Source organism: Populus trichocarpa, chromosome 1, assembly GCF_000002775.5.
Source record: "Populus trichocarpa isolate Nisqually-1 chromosome 1, P.trichocarpa_v4.1, whole genome shotgun sequence".
Classification (NCBI taxonomy): Eukaryota; Viridiplantae; Streptophyta; class Magnoliopsida; order Malpighiales; family Salicaceae; genus Populus; species Populus trichocarpa.
In genome coordinates, this window is record NC_037285.2 from 47,544,044 (window position 1) to 47,568,046 (window position 24,003).

The 24,003-nt window shown below is 33.5% G+C and overlaps 2 protein-coding genes and 1 pseudogene across 2 annotated transcripts; 1 reads left to right on the forward strand and 2 right to left on the reverse strand.

Annotated features, from left to right (window-relative positions):
* Nucleotides 1-185: 185 nt before the first annotated feature.
* Nucleotides 186-3,227, reverse strand: LOC7491407 (glucan endo-1,3-beta-glucosidase 11). Its single transcript, XM_002300469.4, has 4 exons — nucleotides 2,896-3,227; nucleotides 1,695-2,806; nucleotides 741-943; nucleotides 186-361 (listed from the first exon to the last, which is right to left on the reverse strand). The coding sequence occupies exons 1-3, from the start codon at nucleotides 2,945-2,947 to the stop codon at nucleotides 863-865; spliced, it is 1,245 nt and encodes a 414-aa protein (XP_002300505.3). The 5' UTR covers nucleotides 2,948-3,227; the 3' UTR covers nucleotides 186-361; nucleotides 741-862.
* An 11,737-nt stretch (nucleotides 3,228-14,964) lies between these two features.
* LOC18095990 (cellulose synthase-like protein D2) lies at nucleotides 14,965-17,656 on the forward strand (annotated as a pseudogene).
* Nucleotides 17,657-18,816: 1,160 nt separating this feature from the next.
* LOC7491408 (granule-bound starch synthase 1, chloroplastic/amyloplastic) lies at nucleotides 18,817-23,058 on the reverse strand. Its single transcript, XM_052456216.1, has 14 exons — nucleotides 22,891-23,058; nucleotides 22,154-22,509; nucleotides 21,980-22,060; nucleotides 21,752-21,850; nucleotides 21,540-21,629; nucleotides 21,020-21,083; nucleotides 20,834-20,934; nucleotides 20,631-20,740; nucleotides 20,280-20,523; nucleotides 20,019-20,195; nucleotides 19,737-19,928; nucleotides 19,527-19,613; nucleotides 19,320-19,448; nucleotides 18,817-19,211 (listed from the first exon to the last, which is right to left on the reverse strand). Exons 2-14 carry the CDS (start codon nucleotides 22,493-22,495, stop codon nucleotides 19,095-19,097), a joined length of 1,833 nt encoding a protein of 610 aa, XP_052312176.1. The 5' UTR covers nucleotides 22,496-22,509; nucleotides 22,891-23,058; the 3' UTR covers nucleotides 18,817-19,094.
* Nucleotides 23,059-24,003: the final 945 nt, after the last annotated feature.

The following is a 24,003-nucleotide window of genomic DNA, read 5'->3' on the forward strand; positions in this document are numbered from 1 at the left end:
GTCATCAGCTAGTAACGGGAACATGAAGAAGAACACTGCCGACCATTTCTCTTCACTATTAGCACAGGTTGATCCTAGGTTTCCTAGGGTCCGATCGAATAGGAGATTGATCCACTTGGTTTTTTTTTGTTAGGTTTTTAATGATCTTGCGACATCAAGAATATTTTAAGAATAAAAGGAGGATCTTCTGGGCATAAAAAATTTAATAAATACTCATCCACACTAAATAAAGGAGATGGAATACAACTACAGCAAATTAATCATCAGTAGTCTATCTGAAGCAACAAATGCAGTCCACTCTTTCTCTCTCCATCAGCAAACCTAGCAAACTAAAATTATTGAGGCATGGAAGCATCATCCCCTGTAAAAGATAAGAGCAAAAAGTTAAAAAAGAAAAATTCGTTACCTACTAAAAAGAGTAGAAAGTAACCCTAATTATCAGCCACACCTATGAGCTAGTCCCCCCCTCCAACAAATGCAACGACGATCAATAAAAAAAGTTGGTGAAGGACCCATACAATGGCCCATGGGAAATTTCTACCAGCAATTGTGGCAGTGATAACTTAAGAAAATATCAATAAAAGTGGGTAGCGAGGGCCCAGCTGAGGAGCTATTAGGGCTCATTGGGAATGGAATTTATCCCAACAAGATTAGCACTCTGTGCGCTCGTGGTAGTCAACTAATGATAAAGAATGATGCTTTGCATTTTGCAGAGTACAAGCAAAGGAACAGAACTTCACCTTTCCCTAGCTACGAAGTTGCCTCTTATTCTCTCCAAATCCCTGCTTTTCATCCATTTTTGCTTTAACGGCTGATTCCTTTTTTTTTTTTTTTACCAAGGGCTTGGAAAGCAAAGCACGATTCAAAATGCTAGTCTAAAGGCCAAGCAGCTCAACAACAGCAATGGAAACAGTAGCTGGCCTATGCAACTGATCCATCTTCCCTGAAAGAAAAGACAACAGCAAGATGCTAATCAATGAGTTAACACTCTTTATGGAAAACACTAAAACAATCTTATAGCTGATATATCAATAGTTCTTAGTTTCTGGAATTACATTTGTTGGCCATCACAGCTAGTTCACAACATGATTGTTTTACTTACTGTAGATCCAGACATGAACAAATCGAAAGCAATTGGATTGAATGGCTTGCTAACATTTCATATCAAGATGTCAGAACCAGTTCCTGCATCAGTACTGTGCGTGTTCTTATTCATGTGCCTTAGCATGCAAGAAGTGCACCCAATCCGAATGCTTCAATTGCAACTAACGCCAAAAAACCTACTCTAAGCATGTGAAAGTTGCTGAAGCTATCTACAGCATATTTCTCATCTAATCTACAACATGTGAGCCGACACGGTTTTCAACCGTTGTCACCATCGGTGCTTAATTCACGCTGGCTTCAGATTAGACTCCGGTCCTAATCAATGACAACCTAATAGATAACAAAACTTAACTACTAGGGCTACTTGTATAATAAAGGACTTTTCTAGCCAAATTAATTCTAATAAACTACCTTATCATTGATTAAATGAAAACAACAGTAACCAATCATATTGAACAACACTTCATCATTCTATCTTCACGCGTTAATCAAATCATGCCACAAACGACAACACTTTCCCAAGTTAGGTACACAAAACAACAACAAAAGAACCGAAAGTAAAAGCACCACCATGAAGTCCAGAACATTACCTTTACAGCAGCAGAAATTGACAAATACCCAGTTGAAGAACTCTCCGGCGAGCGCGGTGCAGGAGTGGTGGTGGTGGTGGCGGCAGTGGTGGGGGTGGAGTTAGTGCTAATAGCATCAGTTCCATTAATTCCAAGCAGATAAGCTGGCGATCCATCAGGCTTAAACAACCCATAATTCCTCTCAGAAGTTGGTCCAGGCTTCATGTTTTCATTAAACAAAGCAAAAACATAAATGTTCAAATCTGTATTAGGCCTCATTGGGGTTCCCTTCCTTTGACAAATTGTCTTAAACAAGTTCCCGTTATATTTCTTAGCATTTTCGAGGGTTGCTCCTACTTCATCTTCATCACCTTTTGATGGCCAGCCAGTTTCTGATATGTGAACTGGCAATTTACTGTATCCTAAACTTGCTAATGCAGAATACACAGCATCAATTTGAGCAAACAGCATATTATCATAATGGAAGTTGCTTTTCGGATCAACAACCCCTTGATTTGGCTGAAACAACACAAAATCTAAAGAAACTTGTTTGGGGTTAGACTTGAATGCGAAAAAGGGATACGCATTGATTAAAAATGGTGAATTAGTCTTGGCATGGAAATTCAATATGGGGGTGATGCTCCCCACTAGATCTTTTCGAAAAGATCCAGCTGAAGGTGGAAATGACACATCAAGAACTGCCAAAGAATGAGCAGTAGTAACCGAGACTTGCTTATCAAGTCCCAAATTCACTAAAGCTGTCTGAATGCCTTGCATTGCAGGAAGGAGATTGTCTGTTAGACTTGTGTCATTCAAGGTTAAGATTTCATTACCAATGGTGATGCAAGTGATTTTTGTAGCTGGTAAATAAGCTTGAACATTTGCTTTTACCCAAGCTTGTGCTTTATCTGGATCTCTCATCTTTGACAAATACTCATTTCCAAGACCAACTATGAATTCCACCCCTGTATTAGCAAATGCTTTAAGCACTCTTGGATCTGCATCGTAAAGTTTCACTTTTGTTGCCCCAATTGATTTCACTAAAGGGATTACATTGTCTGGTGTTGGAAGGTTGTTTGCAATCTGACCATAATTTATCCCAATAGAACCCACCATGACAGGAAACACCAAACCTGCATATAAAAAAGCAAGCTTTAGTTGTCATTTCAAAAACAAGAAGGCATTGAAACCTTTAAGAAACATGGGATCTAAGAGAAAGTACCTGAAATGGAAAGGATGAGTGAAACATGGTAGTAGAATCTACTGTGCTCCATACTTCGCCAGAGTGGTCGAGTGAGCTCAAAAAGGCTTGAAATCCTGATGCAAGAAGCTAGTTCAAAGCTGTTTTTTGAGGGCAAACCACAAAAATATCTAGAGATTTAGGCCTAATCAGCGAGTGAAAGAGACAGAGGTTAGGGTGGCACGCAACCGTGAAAGCAATGGGCTTGGTGAGTCAGGGATGGCCGAAAGATTGGACCTTCAGCTTTTGGCTATTTGTGTGGAGAGTGCAACCCTGGCTTAAGATTGCGAGACAGTGGTGGAGTTAACGTCCAAGTAGCTTGTTATATAGTGGGCAATTTAGGGGCGGCGATAAATGTTAAGGATTCTGTCCTTGAATTCAGAAGGGCAAAAAATCAAAGAGGAAACCACAAATTAGTTACATAGTTTTCTATTCTTAAAAATGTATTTATTTTAATAAAATATTTAACTAGTATTTTTTAGTATTTTTTAATAATTTTAATATATTGACATAAAAAATCTAAAAAAATATTTTAATACATTTTCAAATAAAAAAAAACATTATATACCACAATACCAAATAATCTCTTGATATAGTTCCCAACCTTTAAGAGATTCTTTAATCTGATTCTTGTTTTATTGTATAAATATCTGTATTAGATCCTTGAAGTATACGAGCATTTGGAAACGCGGCTGTACCCGTGTTTTTAAAAAAATTAATTTTTTTTGCTAAAAATTAATTTTTTTGTGTGTTTTGGATCGTTTTGATGCGCTGATCTCAAAAATAATTTTTTTAAAATGAAAAACAAATATTATTTTGATGTATTTCAGCACGAAAAGCACTTTAAAAAACATCCGCAACCATACTCTCAAACATATAAGTGTAAATGATAAATGAGTAATTAGATTTTTGTTTTATTGTATAAATATGTGCATTACAACGTTGAAGTCTTAGTTTGAATGATAAATGAGTAAGGTTTAGCCTAGATGATAAGTGGATATTTTCTTCGCATTATCATACAAGTTTGAATTTAGATTTTTATAAAAAAACAAGTTGAAAAGCATTATTTTTTATATTTTCAACATGTTTTATTTATTTATTTAAAAGACAGATTGATAAGCAATACCTAACTAATTCTAAAAATAAAAAAAAATATTTTTTTATAAATTCATATCGTCATAAAAACTAAAGGTTGAACATGTTAGGTTTTACTACAACCACTCAAATTTTGTTTAATGCACACTTGCAACATGTCTGATTTCATAAAAGCCATTTTTTAGCCTTGCTATACATTGATAAAATGGATGAACAATTCTAGCATACATTGATAAGGCAGACTCGCGCAAATGGTTGTTCAACTCAACATTTAAAAATAATATGTATTTTAAATTACCAAATAATAAAACTTTGATTCAATTAAAAAATATCCAATTTTAAATTGGAACACAGACAAAGATGAAAGTTTTGTTTATTATAATTATTGGGTTTAAGCCAAGTCGCCCTCACTTTTGTACGAGGAGCCCTATTGAAAACATTAAAGTTGTGGAGATGCAATTGAAAAAGTTGTAGTACCTAATTGATGATAGGAAGATAATTCGGGGACTAGTTTGATGTTTGTTCAAAACCAAGTAGAAGTGAGCAAAAAAATCGAAAAACCAATTAAACCAAGAAAACCAAAAAACAATAAAAAAAACCGAACTGTGAAAAAAAACCGATTAAACCGATTATAATATTTAGAAAACCAAACCGAATCGAAATTAATAAAAAAAAAGAACCGAAAAAACCAAGTCAAACCAAAACCAAACCCATTAGAAATTGCAAAAAAAAAACCCAAAAAAAAACAATATAATTTTTTGTTTTTAATATAAAATAACTGAACTGAACCAAAACCAGTTAATTGAATTTCAGTTTTTATTCTAAAATAACCGAATCGAGCCGAAACCGATTAGTTTAAACTAATTTTATTTTTTTAAAAATAATTAATTTAATTATTTTTTAAATAAAAATCAAATCAAACAAATAAAAAATCTTCACCCTTGAAGCCAAGGGAATAATGCACTGTGTATGACAAAATGATTTGATAGATACTGTGAATGAAGGAAGGGAGGGTGTGGGTCCAAAGAGAGCTTGGCCGACAGGCCTCACATGCATAACATTCTGAATTGGTGAGCCTTTTTCAGCTAAAACAAATAGCTTTTTCTCCATTTTCCTGTCTTGTTTTTGTTCTTCCCTAAGAGCTAAGAACACACAAAGGAAAGGAACGATGGAAGAAGATAACATGGCTGGCAGATGCATGCAAAGCAAATGGAAAGTATTCTTTAGTGCCTTTCGGTTACTGACTGGATCTTTCCTATTCTTCTATTCCTCGGTAACATGTTGCCTACCCATACCGAACACCCTATGCATTTTCGATGCTGTCCCATGTCCATAGTTGTTGGATATTGCTCGGGAATTGTAAGGTATGCGGGGATTATCACGTGTGGGGCTAGTTATTTTATCTATAATGAAATTGTTTTAGTTTTTATTTTTATAATCTTTTAAAGTTGATTCAGTCGAGTCTTATCTAGATTTGATCGAGTTAACTAAGTCACGGATTATCCCATTAAATTATTAAAATTTAACTGAGTTAATAACCAAGATGATTCAAAATAAAACATGGTTAAGATCGGGCTCAAAATCAACCAACAAGGTCAAGTTGGGTTTAATAACTATGTTCATATCATGCTATTATTGATTTTTCAAGGAATGTTATTTTATATTTAGATTCATGGTTTTATGATGGGTTTTATTGGAAAAGTGTCTCTCAAAGATTAAAGTGAAATCTAAAGTTTATAAGATACTTAAATGTGTAACTAATATTGGATGTTAACATGATTATTATTTTAGATTAGTTTCTTGCGATACGTTGCGGGATGAACCAAAATTATTTTGAAAATAAAAGAGTGTATCTAGTTCGTAGAAAACTTTTTGATATTGTCATTAAACTTGGTTTAACGAGTCCAACATTAGCACCTGCAACCTGAATCTTTCTCTAAATCAAAATTCAAATTTAATCGTTTGAGAGTCGCTCCTACATGACTTTATTGACTTGACAGGTTCAAAGAAAACCAAAATCAAAGGAACAAAAAACAACACAACCCAGGTTAACCCGTGTTAGCCTATCAAATCTATGAACCAAGTCATAAATTTCACTGGGTTTAATTAATTTTTATTTTATTTCACTGTAGGATTAAAAAACCAATTCAAAATAAACCAAAGATCAAAGGATAAGATTGAAAAAGAATAAGTAAAAACCCCACATTAAAAGATGGAATTGGAAAAAGAAATAAAAACACCCAAAAAAAAAAAAAGCAATTTGGTGTTTATACTATAATTTCAAACCTCATATAATGTACGTAATTAGGCTAGAAAAGAATAGTAATTGATAGGAAAAGAACTTGGGAAAAAGAAGAAGGAACCCCATATGTTTTAGATGTACAGCATATCATTGTGTTTTTCATAATTTACAGTGTAGGATTATCAATTTGTGCATGGACCAATATCATTGAAATCGAAGAATTTGTATGATTGGAGTGAAGACATAAGCGTAGCCATCAAGTTATGATGTCATTACTATACAAATATGGTAATGATTCGAGCAATCATGTAAACCTAACCCTAATGTCATGCATTAATTTGATGCTTTCATTGACAAGAATCTCCAATGGGCTGCTCTTGTATTTGTATTATTGGAGAAAAGTTATATTTAAATTAATATTGTTCTTTTACATATAAAATATTTCGGAGAAAAGTCACAGCATGAAATATCGAGAGGGGGAGCTAAAGGATTTGAATTGCTGCTTCATTAAGAATCCAAGCCCGTTAGAATTTTATTTTATTTTTTTAAAAAAAAGGAACTTGAGGATTTAGCTCTTTATTTAGCACTTTTTTCTTGCTTTAATTGAAAAATTATTGCCTTTTGTTGTCCATCCATGCTGTTCACATGGCCTGACCGTCTCGGCTTTCTTTTTATCCTTTTTACACAATGCTTGTAGTTCAAACAAAGCAAGGTGACGCATTGTCCAATAAAACAATCAAAGTGGACTGTAATTTTTATAGCTAGAATTCAATGATTTCTCTTGTCAATGTTAGTCACCATTCCATGATTGCAGTTCACTTTTATTTTTATTTTTTTTTAAATGACCGTTGGTGTAGTTTGTAATTATGCTCGTATTTCACTGTGAAAACAGATTGTTTTTATGTAAAAAATGATGTTTAAGTTTTGAGATTGGGTAAAAAAAACATTAAAAAGCTAGTCATAACAAATATGTAATCATGTTAATTAGAGCTGAGTCAACTCGAGATATCTCATCAAATTCGTTGTTCAGATCATGTGATTAGAATAATCCGATGAAAAAATAAAAAGAAATAAAGCTTTTTTAAAAAAAAAAATCGTGTTAACTTTTCAAACCTCAAACCCGTGACTTGAGTCATTAGACTTGAAGCACCCAATCTGAAAAAAAAACTATAGAGTATAATTCCTAATCAATCATATATTAAAGGATAAATTGAAAATTTTTTTCAAATATACAGAAGGATTTGAAAAAATAGAAATTAAAAGAATGAGAATAAAAAATAAATTTTATATTAAAATAAATGGTGAAATTGAAAAAAACAATTAGTAAAAGGAAAAAAAACTAAAAAGAATGAGGATTAAAATTGACATAAAAAAATAAAATAATATTGTAATTAAAGAGTAAAATTGAAAAGAACAATAACTTTTACAAAAGAGCCAATTAGAATTCAAAGCAATGACAAACAAATTGAAAAACATAATACTATCAATTTGAATTAAATGATGAAATTGAAAACCAATAAAACTTTTACAAAATAATCAAGAAAAAAAATTAAAAATCCAAAGAATAAGGATCAAATTAAAGAATATAATATTTGGTAAATTGAGATTTAATGATGAAATTGAAAAAAATAATTCTACAAAAGTATCAGGATAAAAAATAAAAAATCAAAATAATAAAAACTGAAGTTGAAATACCAACAATCAACAGATTCAAACTATAATTTTTGACGGGGGAGAGAGAAGGAAAAAAAAAGGTTCATTAACAATAAACTAAACCATCACCAGTAAAATACATTGCACAAACATGAAGAAAAGATATAGAAATTTTGAATTCTCAAATATATTTTTACATATTTAAATTAAATTATTTTTTAGAATCATCATAAATAGATTAGGATCTAATATTTAGTCTTTTTATTAGCTTTAGTTTTAGGTTTTTAAAGTGAATAAAAGGTATTTTAGGCTATAATATCTATTTATTAAGGTTTTTATAATATTTTTGAGATGTTATTAAATAAAAACAAGTTTAAAAATAGATTTTAGAAATCAAAATACCTTCACCTTAATTTTTCTCGCTAGAAGTGACAAATTATCAGCCATTCTAGATAACATGGCATCATCTATTACAAAATAATAATAATAATAAATAAATAAATAAAGCAAATGACGCTTTGTTCGCTCTTACGAAAAAAAAAAGTAATTGCTTCGGCCTGACCTTCCAGATCCATTTGACAATGACTTTCTCTTTAAATTTTTATTTGTTCTTTTAGACTTTATTTTTTAATTAATACACCCCCCCCCCTCTTAAATTGTTTAGTTTAACTTTTTTAAAAATATCAATTGATATTCTCAATTATATATTTCTATTATTTTATAATACTTTAAAAAGATTATTTTAACTTATTTTTAATTTTTTTCATCTTAAATATTAGATAAATATGTTATATTGACACATTTTATTTATAAAAATAAAAATCATATATACCTAATGAGTATAATTAACCTCAAAGATAAATAAAAAAAATGAAAATAATAACCTAGATGAAATATTTGCATTTGTATCTATTTTTTTTTCTTACAGAGAAAATCAACTTTTCACTTTTTAATCACAATTAACAATTCTTATTTAATTTATTATTTCTTATCATTTTCAATCTATTTTATTAAACATAAACATCACCTTTAAATTTTTTTAAATTAACTTGGAATCTTACCCCATAATGTATAAGAGGTGTACCAGCTAGTAAACTCTATTATATTATTTTATGACTCACAAAGAATTAAAAAGAAAGGCTTTATGATCATTTTGATAGATAAGTAAGAACCGATTTTTTGTTTTGAGATAATTTTTATTAGGTATATATGGTTCATAATACAAGTGGTAGAGAGGTAAAACATTGCTTTCATCAGTCAAATTTATTGAAGGTGACATTTCAGCTTATGATGATTCCTTCGTTTAACAAAACTCCATTAAAACATGTAAGCTTTTTCTTCAGGTCGTAAAGGGCCGTTAGGTAGGTTTTGTATTTGAATTTGTAAAAAGCAATTATTATTGTTATTATATATATAACTTTGATAAATTAATACTCCAGAAATTAATAACATTAATTAAAGGCTGTTTGTTTGACGGAAAGTGATTTTCTGAAAATCACTTTCCAAACTTTACAGTATTTATTTGCTATTAGAAAAGTTGGTCAACAGAAAACACTTTTCAGTCAAAAGAAAACTTGGCTTGTCTTACAGGAAAGTGCTTTCCTTTTATTTTGAGTGGAAAACACTTTCTATAAGTTATAAAAAATTTAGAAATATCATATTATTTGCTGATTATATCAAATTTGGTCATCAAACTTTTGATTGCTATGTATATTTTGTTTTGAATATTTTTTTTTCAATTTCATCCTTTAGAATTTGGTTTTTATATTAACTTTGGTCCTTATTTTTATTATTGTTATTTGCTTTTCTCTTATCATTTTTTAATTGAAATTTTTTATCTATCAAATTTGATCCTCATTCTTTTGATTGTTACTTATTTTATTTGAAATAATTTATAAAATTATAATTATTATAATTTTAAATTTATCATCTTTCAATTATTTTATCTGTTAGATTTGATCTTTATTATTTTGATTATTATTTATTTTATTTGATATAATTTATGAAATTATATTTTTTTTCAATTTCATTCTCATTCAACTTTTTAATTTGTAAGATTTGTTCCTCATTATTTTAATAAACTTGAAAAAAAATAAAACATTAATAAGTTATTTTCTAGCTCATTTTCCATGACATAACCAAACACTGGAAAATGTTTTTTAATTTATTTTCCATGACATTACCAAACATCGAAAAATAATTCACTTTCCCGAAATTTACTTTACAAGAAAATCACTTTCCAAAAGAAAACTACTTTCCAGCAAACAAACGAGGCCTAAATAATATTTTTATTTGATCTGCTTAAATTTAAAGTTTAAATAATATTTTAATAAATTTTTGTAAGTCCAAGGTATTACTGTAGTTTGATGAGGCAGTGTTTGACATTACAGTTGAAAAGTGCTTTTGAAAAATTTTAATTTTTAATTTTTTTGCTTTAAATTAATATGTTTTTGATGTTTTCAGATCATTTTGATATTGTGCTGATGTCAAAAATAATTTTTAAAAAATAAAAAAATATTATTTTAATATATTTTAAAATAAAAAAATACTTTAAAAAATAAACATTACCATACTTTCAATTACCTCCATGATTGCATAGGGAAAAGCCATTCCTGATTGCAAATGGTGATGCAACATTGCTTATGTCACCGGTTTAATTACATTAATTGTTTTTTAAAAGAAACCCTCATGGTTTTCTCATATTTGTCATGCAAAACTATTACGAGACGTAGAAGAAGTGGGTCATGTAATTATGATAAACTAAGTATTAAGAAATTATCAAAATTAAAAAAATTAAATTGTTAAATAAAATGAAAATTTAAAAATAATTTTATATTATTTTCTAACATTAAATCAATACTTTTACTAATGCAAGTCAATATCCTAGACAACTTTCAACATCTCACTTATAACAACTTTTTTACAAGTCAATACTACTTGATTTATTAATCTTGAATTTACCTAAATTTTATCTATTTATCATCGAGCTCACTCTTTAAATAAAATAACGAGTTCATATAATTGTAAATAGAATAAATATTAAAAAAATTAAATTGTTAAAAATAATTTAATATTAATTTCTAACATTAAGGTAATACATGCAATTAATATCTAGAAAACTTTCAACATCCCACTTTGTTATAAATTAAAACTACTTGGCTTATCAGTTGATAGTCCCGAGTTTACCTAATTTTTTTAAATTGACTATTTAAATACATTCCTTCTTCTCCACACACAATTCTTCGATGCTTTCAAGGCATGAAAATTGTTGTGAGTGTGATTTTTATTACCATATAAAATTAAGTAAACATGCTTTGAAAAGAATTCGAACATAAAAGTATTTGGACCGTAGCAATACTAGAAAATGTACGGTGGTGCGTATATAAATTAGGAGCAACTTTTTTCTCCAGAAGGCTGTGAGTTAAGGGCTAGGAACCATCTTCAAGGCACCTCCATTTTATTTATTTATTTATTTTGGTATACAGTAAACACCACCTCAGCTTCTACATCCATGGAAGGGCTTTCAGGTTCTTGTAGGAAGCCTAGGAGACCCCTTACTCAAAGGTCGAAGATTCATGCTGCAATGCTCGGTTCATATTGGTATATATACAAATGACACTAGTTGTTATTTATTCTTAATTTTTTTTAATTTTTAATGCCATTGTTCTTTAATTTAATATTAACTCCATCATTTTACTTGTCTAATTAATAACTAAAATGTACAGTCATCATTAATTAATCTAGTTAGAGGGTTTCTTAATTAACCTATATAATTAATTGTTGATGCTTTCATTAGCATGAACATCAATTGCAATTTAGATTGTGCATAGGATGAATTCCGATTTGATATATTTCACGCACTCGTAATATACTAATTTTGGGGTTTAATCTTGATGGAAAGTACGTTTACTTTTTTTTTTTTATGCTATCATTAGTACAATTCAAGTACTAAAGGAAATCATTTCTCGTCAATACTCGAATCCGAAATATAAATAATTTGTTCAACACATATTTATTATTAAAAAAAATCTTAATCTTAATATACTAACATTTTAGATTCTAATTAGATTCATGATTCATGAGCTACTATGTGTTATTAAATAGCAACAATAATAACTGATCATGTCAGGTTTGTTTTTTAAAAATTACTAGTTCGAGTTCCATAAACTTTAGGGACATTAGAGACTTACATAATCATTAATTTTAACACCCGTGAGATTAGTCGAGATATGTGCAAACTAGCCCAACTAATAAATAAATAATAATAATAATAATAAAATTTATGCAGGAAACATGAGGGACCATTTTTTTTTTTTAGTTTAACGTGGGTGTCCGGGCCAGCTTGCGCGTACCTCGACTAATCCCACGGGCCCTGAAGTTAACGACCATGTAAACCTCTAGTGGCCATCATATGAGCAACCACAGGGCTCGAACCTGAGACCACAGAGCGAGCAAACCATAGTTTTTAAACCCGACCCGGTGGTCGACCCAGTATAATGACCGGGTCATGGATCAGATGGGTTGACCCGGGTCAACCCAAAAAAGGCTTAGATTGTGACCTTTACTTCAAGTAGTTTTGTCTGCGCCTTTTTTGAGCAAATTGAATAATGAAGAAATTAACTTCACCTTCCATCGTCTTATTTTTCCTTCCTTCCCCTGTCCTGATTTCCCTTTCTTTCCCTCTCCCCCTTTTCTTCTAAAGCCAGACTCAATGACCCTTGACATAAAAACTTTCGAAACCATAATCCCCTCTTATTTCCTCTCTTTCACAATCCCCAACCTTGTACTACCAACTCACCTCCTCCGAGTTGCAGTCCTCGACTCTCCAATCCAACTCACCGAGTCTCCTCAAATCGCGGCTCTCTTGGTTTCTCAAACCCGTGAACCAGACTGGATTTTCTCAACCGAGTCAGGTCACCTCTAGCTCCTCTTATTCTCTCTCACAGTTCATATTGATTGGCAACAATCGAATCAACGACTCTGATTCATCTCCATTGACTTACAACAAAAGAGACGATGCCCAGTATGTAAAAAGTCTTGAAAATAGTTTAAAGCCTTTGTTTTTTGGTTTATCTCCTAAAGTTAGTGTTAAAGATGCGATTTTTGATGGCTCTGTTTTTTATGATGCTTTGATTCATCTTCATTGAAGATAATTTGATTGTAGTGTGGTTTTAATCGTAAACGACGCCGTTATATATATATATATAAATCAGCCGGGTCTCACCCGGGTTTGACCGGGTCCCGGGTTGACCCGGCGGGTCGACCGGGTTTTGCCGGGCCAATTTCCATGCGGGTTTTTGCCTCCACCCGAACCGGTCCCAGGCCCGGGTCGGCCGGGTCCCGGGTCGACCCGCCGGGCCGGTCCGGGTTTTAAAACTCTGGAGCAAACCTCTTGATTTCAAGTTCTTACCACTGGGTTACCACTTAGATGGTTGGGTCCATTTTATTTTTATTCGTACTTGTTCAAGTACTTAAATTTATATCAGAGGCATAACATCAATCTTCAACTTTACCAACTTAAAAAAGGAACAGAAAACTAGGGGAGTTTTTAATTTAAGGAAAGGTTAGGCTTTATTTTTGTTTATTAGCATATTTTTTAAAAATATTGATTAATTAATATAGTTTAAAAAAATTAATAAAATATCATGGTTTGTTTATATGATGATTAGAAAACACAACATTTATAGTTTGTCGCTATTTATAATAGTGACATAAAAAAATATTATATGTGTAGGAGAGAGCAAAAAGAAAAAGAAAAAAATATCTTGGATATAAATTGAAGCTCCAATTATAACATCATCAATAACATAAAAAATATTTTAATTAGATGAATTCAACAATACCAAGAAAGATCATTAATGATGACCCGAGTGGATCACACTTGTTATCCAAATATGGCGAGTGACTCGCTTGTTTTTTGCGGCAAAGTATGGTCCACCTGAGTCATTGTAGATGATTTTTCTTGGTGTAGTTAGATTTGTTTCATCAAGATCTTTCTGATGATACAAATAATGTCATAATCAGAGATTCAGTCTGTCTCCAAGATTTTTTTTTTCCTCTCCACTCTCTTGTCCATTTAATATATTTTTTTAGATTTCTTTATTGTGAATAAAAACAACTTTTCTCAACCATAACATGTATAAAGCTTTTTTACCAATTATTTTCTCAATTATGCTATTCTGTTAAATTTTTAATTACCATACAATTTTCCACATTAACATAATGACAAAAATATTTTTCAAACTGCCACAAATTAAATTAAGTGAAACCTTTGGATTGAGAAATATTTTCTAATTGTACTAGTTTAGAAAATATTTTTTTTTTACTGTGATAATATGAGAAAAAACTCTTTATTTGCAGAAGAACAGGACTTTTTTTTTTAACATACGAAAGACAAATTTATGCTTGCCGGATTTTTATTTTTGTATGTGTGTGTTTACTCACTTTGGCACATATTTCGCATGCTAAATGCATGGAATAATGATGATCTAAAAATATTTTGCTCCTTTACAAGTTTAACATGCTCTTAGACACAACATGTTTGAGGAAAGAGTTTGGGCAGAGGATTGTCCATATGATTTTTATGATCTAGTGTCTAATGTTCAAATTTTGATTTCTTAATGAAGTTTGATTTTGATAAGGTCCACTTGTCTGTATATGTGCAAATCGTGAACAAAATCATCCTACAACGAGTAGCAATTAGAAGCTAATTGTTATTAGAACGAGGTGCTGTACTTCGAACAGAATCTTGACATGGAAAACTGGGATTTCATTGGGGCTAGCCTCAACATGGCTAGATAATCATGAAGATATTGCAATACAGACTATGGTTAGATGTCTTGGGAAAGCTAAACATGTTTAATGTGTGCCAAATAGCAAGTCAATCTAAGCAGTAGCTTTCACTGCTCTTATCACCATGCATGATGATGCTTTACTCGTAAGAAAAGAATTTAAGGCTTGCTTGGCAGTACAAATGTGGGGCACCAGAAAGCTTGGCAAGTTTTAATGCAAAATTTACAGATACTGAGATTTCTGGAATACAATATCTAATGTTTCTGAAACATTGGATATGTTGCTAAATTCTGATGCAATATATTGATTTTCCAGTCTTACCATTTATGTATCAGAACTTGCAGAGGCTTCACATTAATCTGTTTTTCTGCTATGTAGTATCTTGGTTTATTTAACCTCTCTCTTGACTGATAAACTAATCCTCCAGGCTCCTAAGCATTCTTCGGATGGTGTCTCTTGGATTGTTTTTGGGGTGGAGGATCAACCACCCAAATGATGATGCAATTTGGATGTATAATATGTCTATCATCTGTGAAACCTGGTTTGCTTTCACTTGGTTACTTGACCAGCTTCCCAAGCTCTTTCCTGTTAATCGGTCAGCTAATCTTGAAGTCTTGAAGAAATCTGATCTTCCAGGGATTGATGTCTTTGTTTCTACTGCAGATCCTGAGAAAGAACCACCTCTTGTTACTGCAAACACTATCTTATCCATTCTTGCAGCTGATTACCCTGTACAGAAACTTTCTTGTTACATTTCTGATGATGGAGGTGCCCTTCTAACCTTTGAGGCTATGGCCAGAGCAGCGAAATTTGAGAAAATGTGGGTCCCTTTTTGCCGGAAACATGATATCTGTCCAAGGAACCCTGAATCTTACTTCAACATGAAGCGAGAAACTTGTAAGACTAAGCTGCGTCAAGATTTCGTAAGGGAGCACAGGCACATGAAGCGAGAGTACGATGAGTTCAAAATTCAGATCAATGCCCTTCCTTACATAATTCAGCGACGTTCTGATGTCTGTAATTCTGAGGAGGAGAGCAGTTGCATCAGGCATTATAAAGAGAGCGAAATGGAAAGTTTGGCGTTATCTGAGAAGGTTACTTGGATGGTGGTTGATGAAGCGATTTTGTCCCCGTGGCCAGGAACTTCGGTGGTTTCCGCACCTGAGCATTCTAGAGGAGATCATGCCAGTATCATACAAGTAAGTCCATTGCAAACTAGCTATAAATTAGCTGATGCATGATACTGTCGAGTCTGCTGGCTAAATCTGAACTCCTTCATTGCAGGTGTTGTTAGAACCCCCAGCAGTTAAACTAGAACAAGGAACTGCTACTGATTTTGATAATCTGTTTGATTTTAGTGAAGTGGATTCTCGTCTTCCTATGCTAGTTTATGTATCCCGTGAAAAGCGTCTTGGCTATGATCACAACAAGAAGGCTGGGGCCATGAATGCCCTACTTCGAGCTTCGGCCATCATAACCAACGGGTCCTTCATTCTTAACCTTGACTGTGACCACTACATCTATAATCCCCAAGCTATGAAAGAAGGAATATGTTTCATGATGGATAGTGGAGGTGACAGAATTTGTTATGTCCAGTTTCCTTAGAGATTTGAAGGAATCGACCTGTCAGATCGCTATGCTAATCACAACACAGTTTTCTTTGACATTAACTTGACCGCACTTGATGGCCTTCAGGGTGCAGTTTATGTTGGCACAGGATGCCTCTTTCGCAGGATTGCTCTCTATGGTTTTGATCCTCCCCTTGTTGCTGGAGAGAAGACCACAGAAGACACTGACAGTACTGAAGAAACAAGCAACCATGATATACTTCCAAAGATATTCGGACATTCAGGCTCTTTCGTAGATTCAATTCCAGAGTCCGAATTTCCAATCCAACTGCTGGATGATCTTCGAGATGTCAAGGATAGACAAGCAAATGGTTGTATTAGCAGCATTCCGGGACAACCAGCTGATGCAACTAGAATTTCAGAGGCAATAGATGCAATCTCATGCTGGTACGAGGATAAAACTGAGTGGGGCCAACAGATTGGATGGATATATGGCTCAGTCACCGAAGATGTAGTCACTGGCTACAAGATGCACAATAGAGTTTGGCGATCAGTCTACTACGTAAGTGAACGTGGGGATGCCTTTCGCGGGACAGCACCAATTAATCTCACTGATAGGCTACACCAAGTTCTGAGGTGGGCTACTGGTTCTGTTGAGATATTCTTCTCACGCAACAATGCTCTTCTAGCTGGTCCCAGGATGAATTTTTTGCAGAGAGTTGCTTACATCAATGTTGGACTATACCCTTTCACTTCCATTTTCCTTATAGCTTCCTGTTTCCTTCCTGCATTTTCCCTTTTATCTGGTCACTTCATTGTTAAGACTATCAACATGGAATTCCTACTATACCTCCTAGTCATTGCCATTACACACAACATGCTTGCCTGGCTTGAAATCAAGTGGGCAGGCATCAAACTCCAAGACTGGTGGCGAAATGAGCAGTTTTGGTTGATCGGTGGTACAAGCTCCCACATAGTTGCTGTGCTTCAAGGACTACTAAAGGTCATTGCAGGAATTGAGATCTCTTTTACTTTGACATCAAAATCAGCCAGTGATGAAGATGATGATTTCACCGATCTCTACACTATCAAATGGTCATTTCTGATGATACCACCAATCACAGTTATCATCCTTAACTTGATTGGCATAGCTGTTGGGGTTTGTAGGACTGTATATGGTGCCAATCCACAATGGGGTCAATTGTTAGGAGGGGTGTTCTTCAGTTTTTGGGTCTTAGCTCACCTCTATCCATTTGCTAAAGGACTTATGGGAAGACACCGAGAGGACACCAACAATTGTATATGTTTGGTCAGGACTTATTGCAATATCATCTGCCTCCTTTGGGTGGTAACCAACCGTACTAACAATATATAGGAATTGCAATTCCAATTATATATTGAAGCAACTGAACTAGCTCTAAACCTCTCAATCACAGGCTTGCATAGTTGCATTCTCCATCTGTAATACAAGTTTGGTGGGTTCCTGGAAATAAAACAGGATTTGTGACTGTGGTTTGTTGTATCTAATTCAATGCATAGTTCCATTATAAAATTTTGATGGCACAAAATTTCTTCAACCGGAATTTATGACTCTCTGCTATTCTTTTTGCTCTGATATTCGAATTTTTTTACTAGTTTTATGGCCAAATAACCTCTTTGGACCAGTTTTTGCATGCTGAGACAAACAGCTCCAATTTAGACTGGAAGTATCGTTTTGTCCATTTTCTGCGTGTAAGCCTAAATGTGAAAATGTTCAAGCCTGTAAACTATTTATCCATTAACCATGGCTGAGAAAATCCCATTTACCTCTCAGATGATATGCCATTATATTAGCTTAGACTACAAGACCCAAAGTTTCCAGGTTTAGTGTGTGGCTTGTTGCTGAGATACCATGTTCTTGTGTTGTAGTATTGGCTGATTTATCCGTAAGGTTCGTTGCATTCACATGCCATGTCCAGGGATTTTCTCCAGCTCATCTAGATTTCTGCAATTCATTCATAAAGAAGATTTCTTTCCGCAAGCAAATGTGTGTTTGTTATAGTTTTTATAATTATGATTTAAAAAAAATATAGTTATACGTTATTAATTGCATTTAAATATTTAATAAAAATTATGATTGATGTTTATGTATAATTAAAAATATATATAAAATATTTAATAGAAGTGTAATAATTATTTTTTAAAATACTTTCATTAAAATAATATTTTTTTTATTGTTTAAAAATTATTTTTAATATTAAAACATTTTAAAAACATTAAACATATTAATTTAAAAAAAAATTAAAAAAAAAATCAAATTTTTTCATAAATATTTTTAAAAGAATTTTATAAAACTCAATTTTTAAAAAACCTTTTAAAAATTACTTTACAAAAATTGAGTTTCAAACTCAATTTTTAATAAACCCCCCGATACAATATCAAATACCTTGTTACGTTTCCGTAAATATAAAAACTAGTAAAAAACAAACGCAGCCTAATCCCCAGACTTGTAAAGATCTACAAGCTTACATTTGTTAGTGGACATTATCAATTTATCCCCGATGCAAAAGCACCTTTATCAGAAGATAAATATTTATTTACCCCCATAAAGCATGGCAACCTGAGAAACCTTTTCTGGTTTCTCAAACTGCCATTACAGATGTTAGTTACAAATTCTATTTATACAGACTCGAACACCATCTGGCCTTTCCAAAAAACCATCCATTGCCAAACTGCCTAGAATCCCAGCAAGTTCTCAATTGGCATGGCTGTTACTGTCTTGTACATTGTAGGAATTTATCAATATGCATTTCCGTAGTCAAATAGACACCATTAAGTATTATCCACGTTGATCAAGGAGTGGCGACATTCTCCTTGGCAAGTGGAGCAATCTCCTCTCCTTCGGTTCCAGCTTTGCTGCCGGTAACATTTAGGTTTAACAGAATCTTCTCCCAGAGTCTGGCTGGTCCCTGCATATATCAAACCGAAATTCATTTTTTCATTATTTTGATCCCAGGAACTAAAAACGATTACTGTTGCAGGTGAGTGAGGCTCTTGTATTCTTATTAGTCACTAACCTTCCATGAAAGATCTTGGGACATGCAATTCTTGATCATTTCTTTGAAGGCAGTAGTGCCGTAGACTGCAAGAGCTCTTCCGGCAGTCTTAACAATTGCAGCCACATCTGCTTGATCAACCACATCACACTGCAAAATATCTTGTTTTAGAATCAAGGATAGAGGAAACGAATAAATCAATCAGAGTAATTGCCACTGTGCTTTTACCTCAACATTGAAGGCTCCCATATGGAATCCTGTGTAACCTTCTTTGACAGTGTCAACAAGTCCACCAGTGGAGGAAACAATGCATACCTGCAGCAATTATCAGTTATTTGCTGTCATATTTCACGAATACAAGTAGCTAGAAGTTTCTAAGTAATGCTAAAATTGTGGAGTGAATCAAGACAGTAGCTCCATAAAGAGAAAGAGAATTACTGTTCCGTATCGCATAGCATGCAACTGAATGAGACCACAAGGTTCAAATCTACTGGGGATCATCATAAAGTCAGCACCAGCAATGATCATATGGGCCAGGGGGACATTGAACTTTGCCACTCCTCTGACCTTATCAGGATACTTTTTCTCAAGCTCGGCAATCTGTTTTTCCATGTATTTTTTGCCAGTACCCTGAAGGAAACAACAGATCTCATCATTAAACATTGTAGACAATCACAGCATCATAAATTAGGGGAAAAGGATGTTGAAGTTTACACTTACAAGGACTATTATCTGCACATTGTTTTTAACCAGCATTGGAATGGCAGCAGCAAGAATATCTGAACCTTTTTGCTCTTCCAGTCTACCAATAAAGCCTATTACAGGAATATCTCTGTCAACAGGCAATCCAACTTCTGCTTGAAGTTCTTCCTTCAATAATGGCTTTGCAGATAAGACCTGAACAAGAAGATCCCGAAAATCACCCACTTTATCTTTCAGATTTGCATTCTTTGGTACTAAAACATATTATAAAGCACTTACAGTTGTGATCTCATATTTGGTGCTTAGGTATTTATCTGTTGCAGGATTCCATTCTTGAACATCCATACCATTTACTATCCCAGTAATGCCAGTTGTACGGAGGTAGTTATCCAATTCCACACCCTTGTCAACTCCAGAAACAAGTTCCTGGGCATAGTAAGGGCTTACAGTCAAAACTCTGTGTGCTTCCAATATACCAGCCTTCAACCAATTGATTTTCCTTCCCTTCACAGGCTTGTTATACCTGCCAACATAAAATCCTTCAGTATTTGGAAAGGGGAGAGACACACAAAACCTGTATAAAACTACATTTCAATTCATCTAAAAGCATCAACTGCTAAAAACCCTCACCCATCCATGAAGTCAAAAGAGCTCTTGTACTCATCTGGCAAATTTAGGAGTGGGAAATCTGAGAAGGAAAATCTGCCCTGGTAAGCAATGTTATGGATGCAAAAGGCAACCTGTCATGATTGAATTGACAACAATGTCAGCTACTGTGCAGTTGGACATCCAAGCCAAGCAGAACTCTAAATGTCTCAATTAAATGGCCATACCTTTGCAGTCATGTAAATTCCCCTGGATTGGTACATTGATTTCAAGTAACATGGGAGGAGACCAGTGTGCCAATCATTGGCAACAAAGACAACATCCTCTCCTGCATTATGTGAGAAAAGAACATGCATTGGAGAAATTTCTTCATAGGAAAATGAATTCTCACAACTTCGTAAAGAGGTACAAACCATATGGTCCAGAGAAATGTTTGCTGCTGTTCAAGCTCAGAACCCTTGGTGCTTCAAGAGCAGCCTGAAAAACAATCAAACGAATTCATTTGCGATATACTTACCTATCCACTAAAACAAAAATTATCACAATAACGATGCTGATCTGCTACCTTTACTGGATGGAAACTACCATGAATTTTGTTCAGCAATTCATTTTAACTCGTTGTTAATAACTTTATAGCATGGGGAAACTTGCACATAGTCAGGTCTACTTGGGTGAAAGTTTGTACTAGAAGACACATGCTTTGATTATGTCTACACATTATCCAGCTTCTACACAGCTTAACAAGATGAATTATGAAAGATATGGTGCTAGTTTATATTTATAATGCAAGTCATGAAACATTTTAACCATGCGGCATATGAACTAGAGGATTTCGATGTTTTCACCATTTTCTAAACTTCTGATACTTTCTCAAGATGCAACGATTTCAAGTTACAGTAAGGCACATGAAATGAAAAAGGAACGGAAAATTACCAGGCAGAACAAGCTGAACCGCAGTTGATTATCCTGGAAATCCTCTCCAGCTGCAGGACCATAGATTTTGGATCCAGTTTTGCCCCAAACCTTAAACATCCAGTTAATTTAGAATCAGAAACAGCAAACAAGAGAAAAGACAACCAAATATCTGAATTTGCAAGAACTACAGCCTTTAGACACAAGAATCAGCAATCAGCAGAAATTTAAACCTTCTCTAGGAACATGGGATGATCCACAAACACGCGATCAACTCCACGCTTGTAGCAGTGGAAGTACCGAACAGTTTCAACTGTGTCTCCAACTAGAATCTGCCCATAAGAAGCTCATCATTTTAGTAAACAACCTAAAAAATTACCATCTTCACAGGCAAGGAGACAAAGCACAGACAGAAAGTAAAGATGAGCCCTCTTAAACACAGAAAAACTATGACAAATTACCTGCGCCACTTCACAAGTGTCCCAAGCATCTTTGTACTGGTCAAATCGTGGAGAGATTGTCATAACCCGGTGGCCTCTTGCCTGCACAACAATACCACAGTAAAATTGATCAAACACAAGCCGTGCCTGACATTTTTCAAAGATGAAACTAAGTATCAGAAACCCTCTACTCACAGCCATTGCTGGGGGAAGTCCACCAAGAACATCACCAAGACCACCAGTTTTGCTCCAAGGAGCTACCTCAGTGGCAACAAAGACCACAGTCATTCCTCCTTGTAGACAAACAATTTTTCCAGAAGTGTCATTCCCAGTAGCATAGGCCTTTTTGACAGACTTCCTTGCAAATGCTTGAGTCTTAAATTGCAGCTTGTCCACCATGTTCAGTGACCTTAAACCACTGTGAGTCATGCTTTGGCTCCTTAACCCAATTTGACCAAAATTTTCCGTTGTTTCTGATCCATGGCTGCTCACAGATGAGTTCCTTGGCGCAAAGTGTGAAGCAGTCAGGCTTGCCATGGTTCTCTCTTGCTCTGCAAATCCAAACCGAAAAACAAAAACCAAATTCCTGTCAAATTCTTTAAACACTCCAAGTTGATCATCCCAAAAGGGAAAACAATTCTGGGGTGCTTGAAAAAAAAGCTACTAATTGATCAAGCTAAGAAATTTTAACCTGAAAGAATTACAAAGAAGTAAGAAATGGTGACACTAAGGCCAAAGAATGATCAAGATATATAGTACTAGCCATCATACAAGTTACAACCTTTGTGAATCAAACAATAACAAACTAGCAAGAAAATCTCTAGACTTTGATTTTGTTTTGAAACCATAAGAAAACCAGTTCATTAAAAATCTCAAAAAGTTGTTAACAAAATCAGAAACATATGCAAACGTTAAGCAAATCAACAACTTACAAGATCAACAAGAGAAGTTTGTTACTAGAATGATAGGGTGGTCTAAGGTCAGCTAAGTTTAGAAGTGAATGAGTGATTCATTGTATATTCTGTGACCAAAGACAAGAGCTTTTGTAGCATTTGCATAGTAACTCGTGCCATGACACATGGCATCATGGTACTGGTTACGGTCACTTCCAAATCACCAGGAACCCTGAGATTGATTTCACGGTCTATAATTCACTTGAAAACTTGGACCCACCATGGAAGCATGATTATTTTGATTCAAGAAGAATATGCCACAAATTTGGGGTCCTTAGTGGTTACAGTGTTAGATTTTTTGGAAGGGTTGGAATCAAGTGGCAGAAACGACATTGAAGTGTGTCATGTCTTGGCTAGTGGGTCCTACAGTTTCTGCCTGCAAGTGTCAACATTTTCAAACCTGGTGTCCATCAATGTTGCTTTCAGTCAGATTTTATTGTATTAAAAAATTACGAAATGGACGGTAGAGAAATCGAGGGGAAAATTAAATCTTAAATCAAATTAAAAAAATATATATACGAGGGTAAAAGAAAAACGGTGAAGGTTTCGTGGTTGTTTTTTAAAATAATTTTTATTTGAAAATATATTAAAATAATATTTTTTTTATTTTTAAAAATTATTTTTGATAGTAACGCATTAAAATGATCTGAAAACATTCAAAAACTATTAATTTAAAAAAAAAATTAATTTTTTAAAAAATTTTATAAAACACAAAAATAAATAGAATTAAAATAAAAAAAACAGAAAAAAAAAATGTGGTTCACGTTGGGATTGTAATCATTCCTTAGCGTTTTTTTGGCTACAGCTCTTTTTTTTATGCCTTAGCTTGCAATTATTTTCTTCATTTTTTTAAATGTCAAGATCCACTCAATCTTCTAACGAATCCAAGGGAATAGAAAACATATAATTGAAAGGTGAAAAATAACTAGATTTTGACATTTTGCATCTCGAATTCTCTATATATGGTACCTAATACCTAACAACAATAGAGAAATAATATAACAAATTAACAACATTATATATACACACACTAGCTATTTTATCCACGCGCTGTCATGGGTTGTAAAATTTTCTTTTAAAAAACAATGGGCA

What these genes read in the sequence shown, in the direction of transcription:
- LOC7491407 (XM_002300469.4), bottom strand. Translation starts at nt 2,947, where the DNA reads ATGGAGCACAGTAGATTCTACTACCATGTTTCACTCATCCTTTCCATT. An exon ending in ACTCATCCTTTCCATTTCAG is followed by an intron (nt 2,807 to 2,895) that starts GTACTTTCTCTT and finishes TTTTATATGCAG; the next exon opens with GTTTGGTGTTTCCTGTCATG. An exon ending in CAATTTCTGCTGCTGTAAAG is followed by an intron (nt 944 to 1,694) that starts GTAATGTTCTGG and finishes CTTTTCTTTCAG; the next exon opens with GGAAGATGGATCAGTTGCAT.
- LOC7491408 (XM_052456216.1), bottom strand. Translation starts at nt 22,495, where the DNA reads ATGGCAAGCCTGACTGCTTCACACTTTGCGCCAAGGAACTCATCTGTG. An exon ending in ATGCTATGCGATACGGAACA is followed by an intron (nt 19,614 to 19,736) that starts GTAATTCTCTTT and finishes TAATTGCTGCAG; the next exon opens with GTATGCATTGTTTCCTCCAC. An exon ending in CCCAAGATCTTTCATGGAAG is followed by an intron (nt 19,212 to 19,319) that starts GTTAGTGACTAA and finishes TGATATATGCAG; the next exon opens with GGACCAGCCAGACTCTGGGA.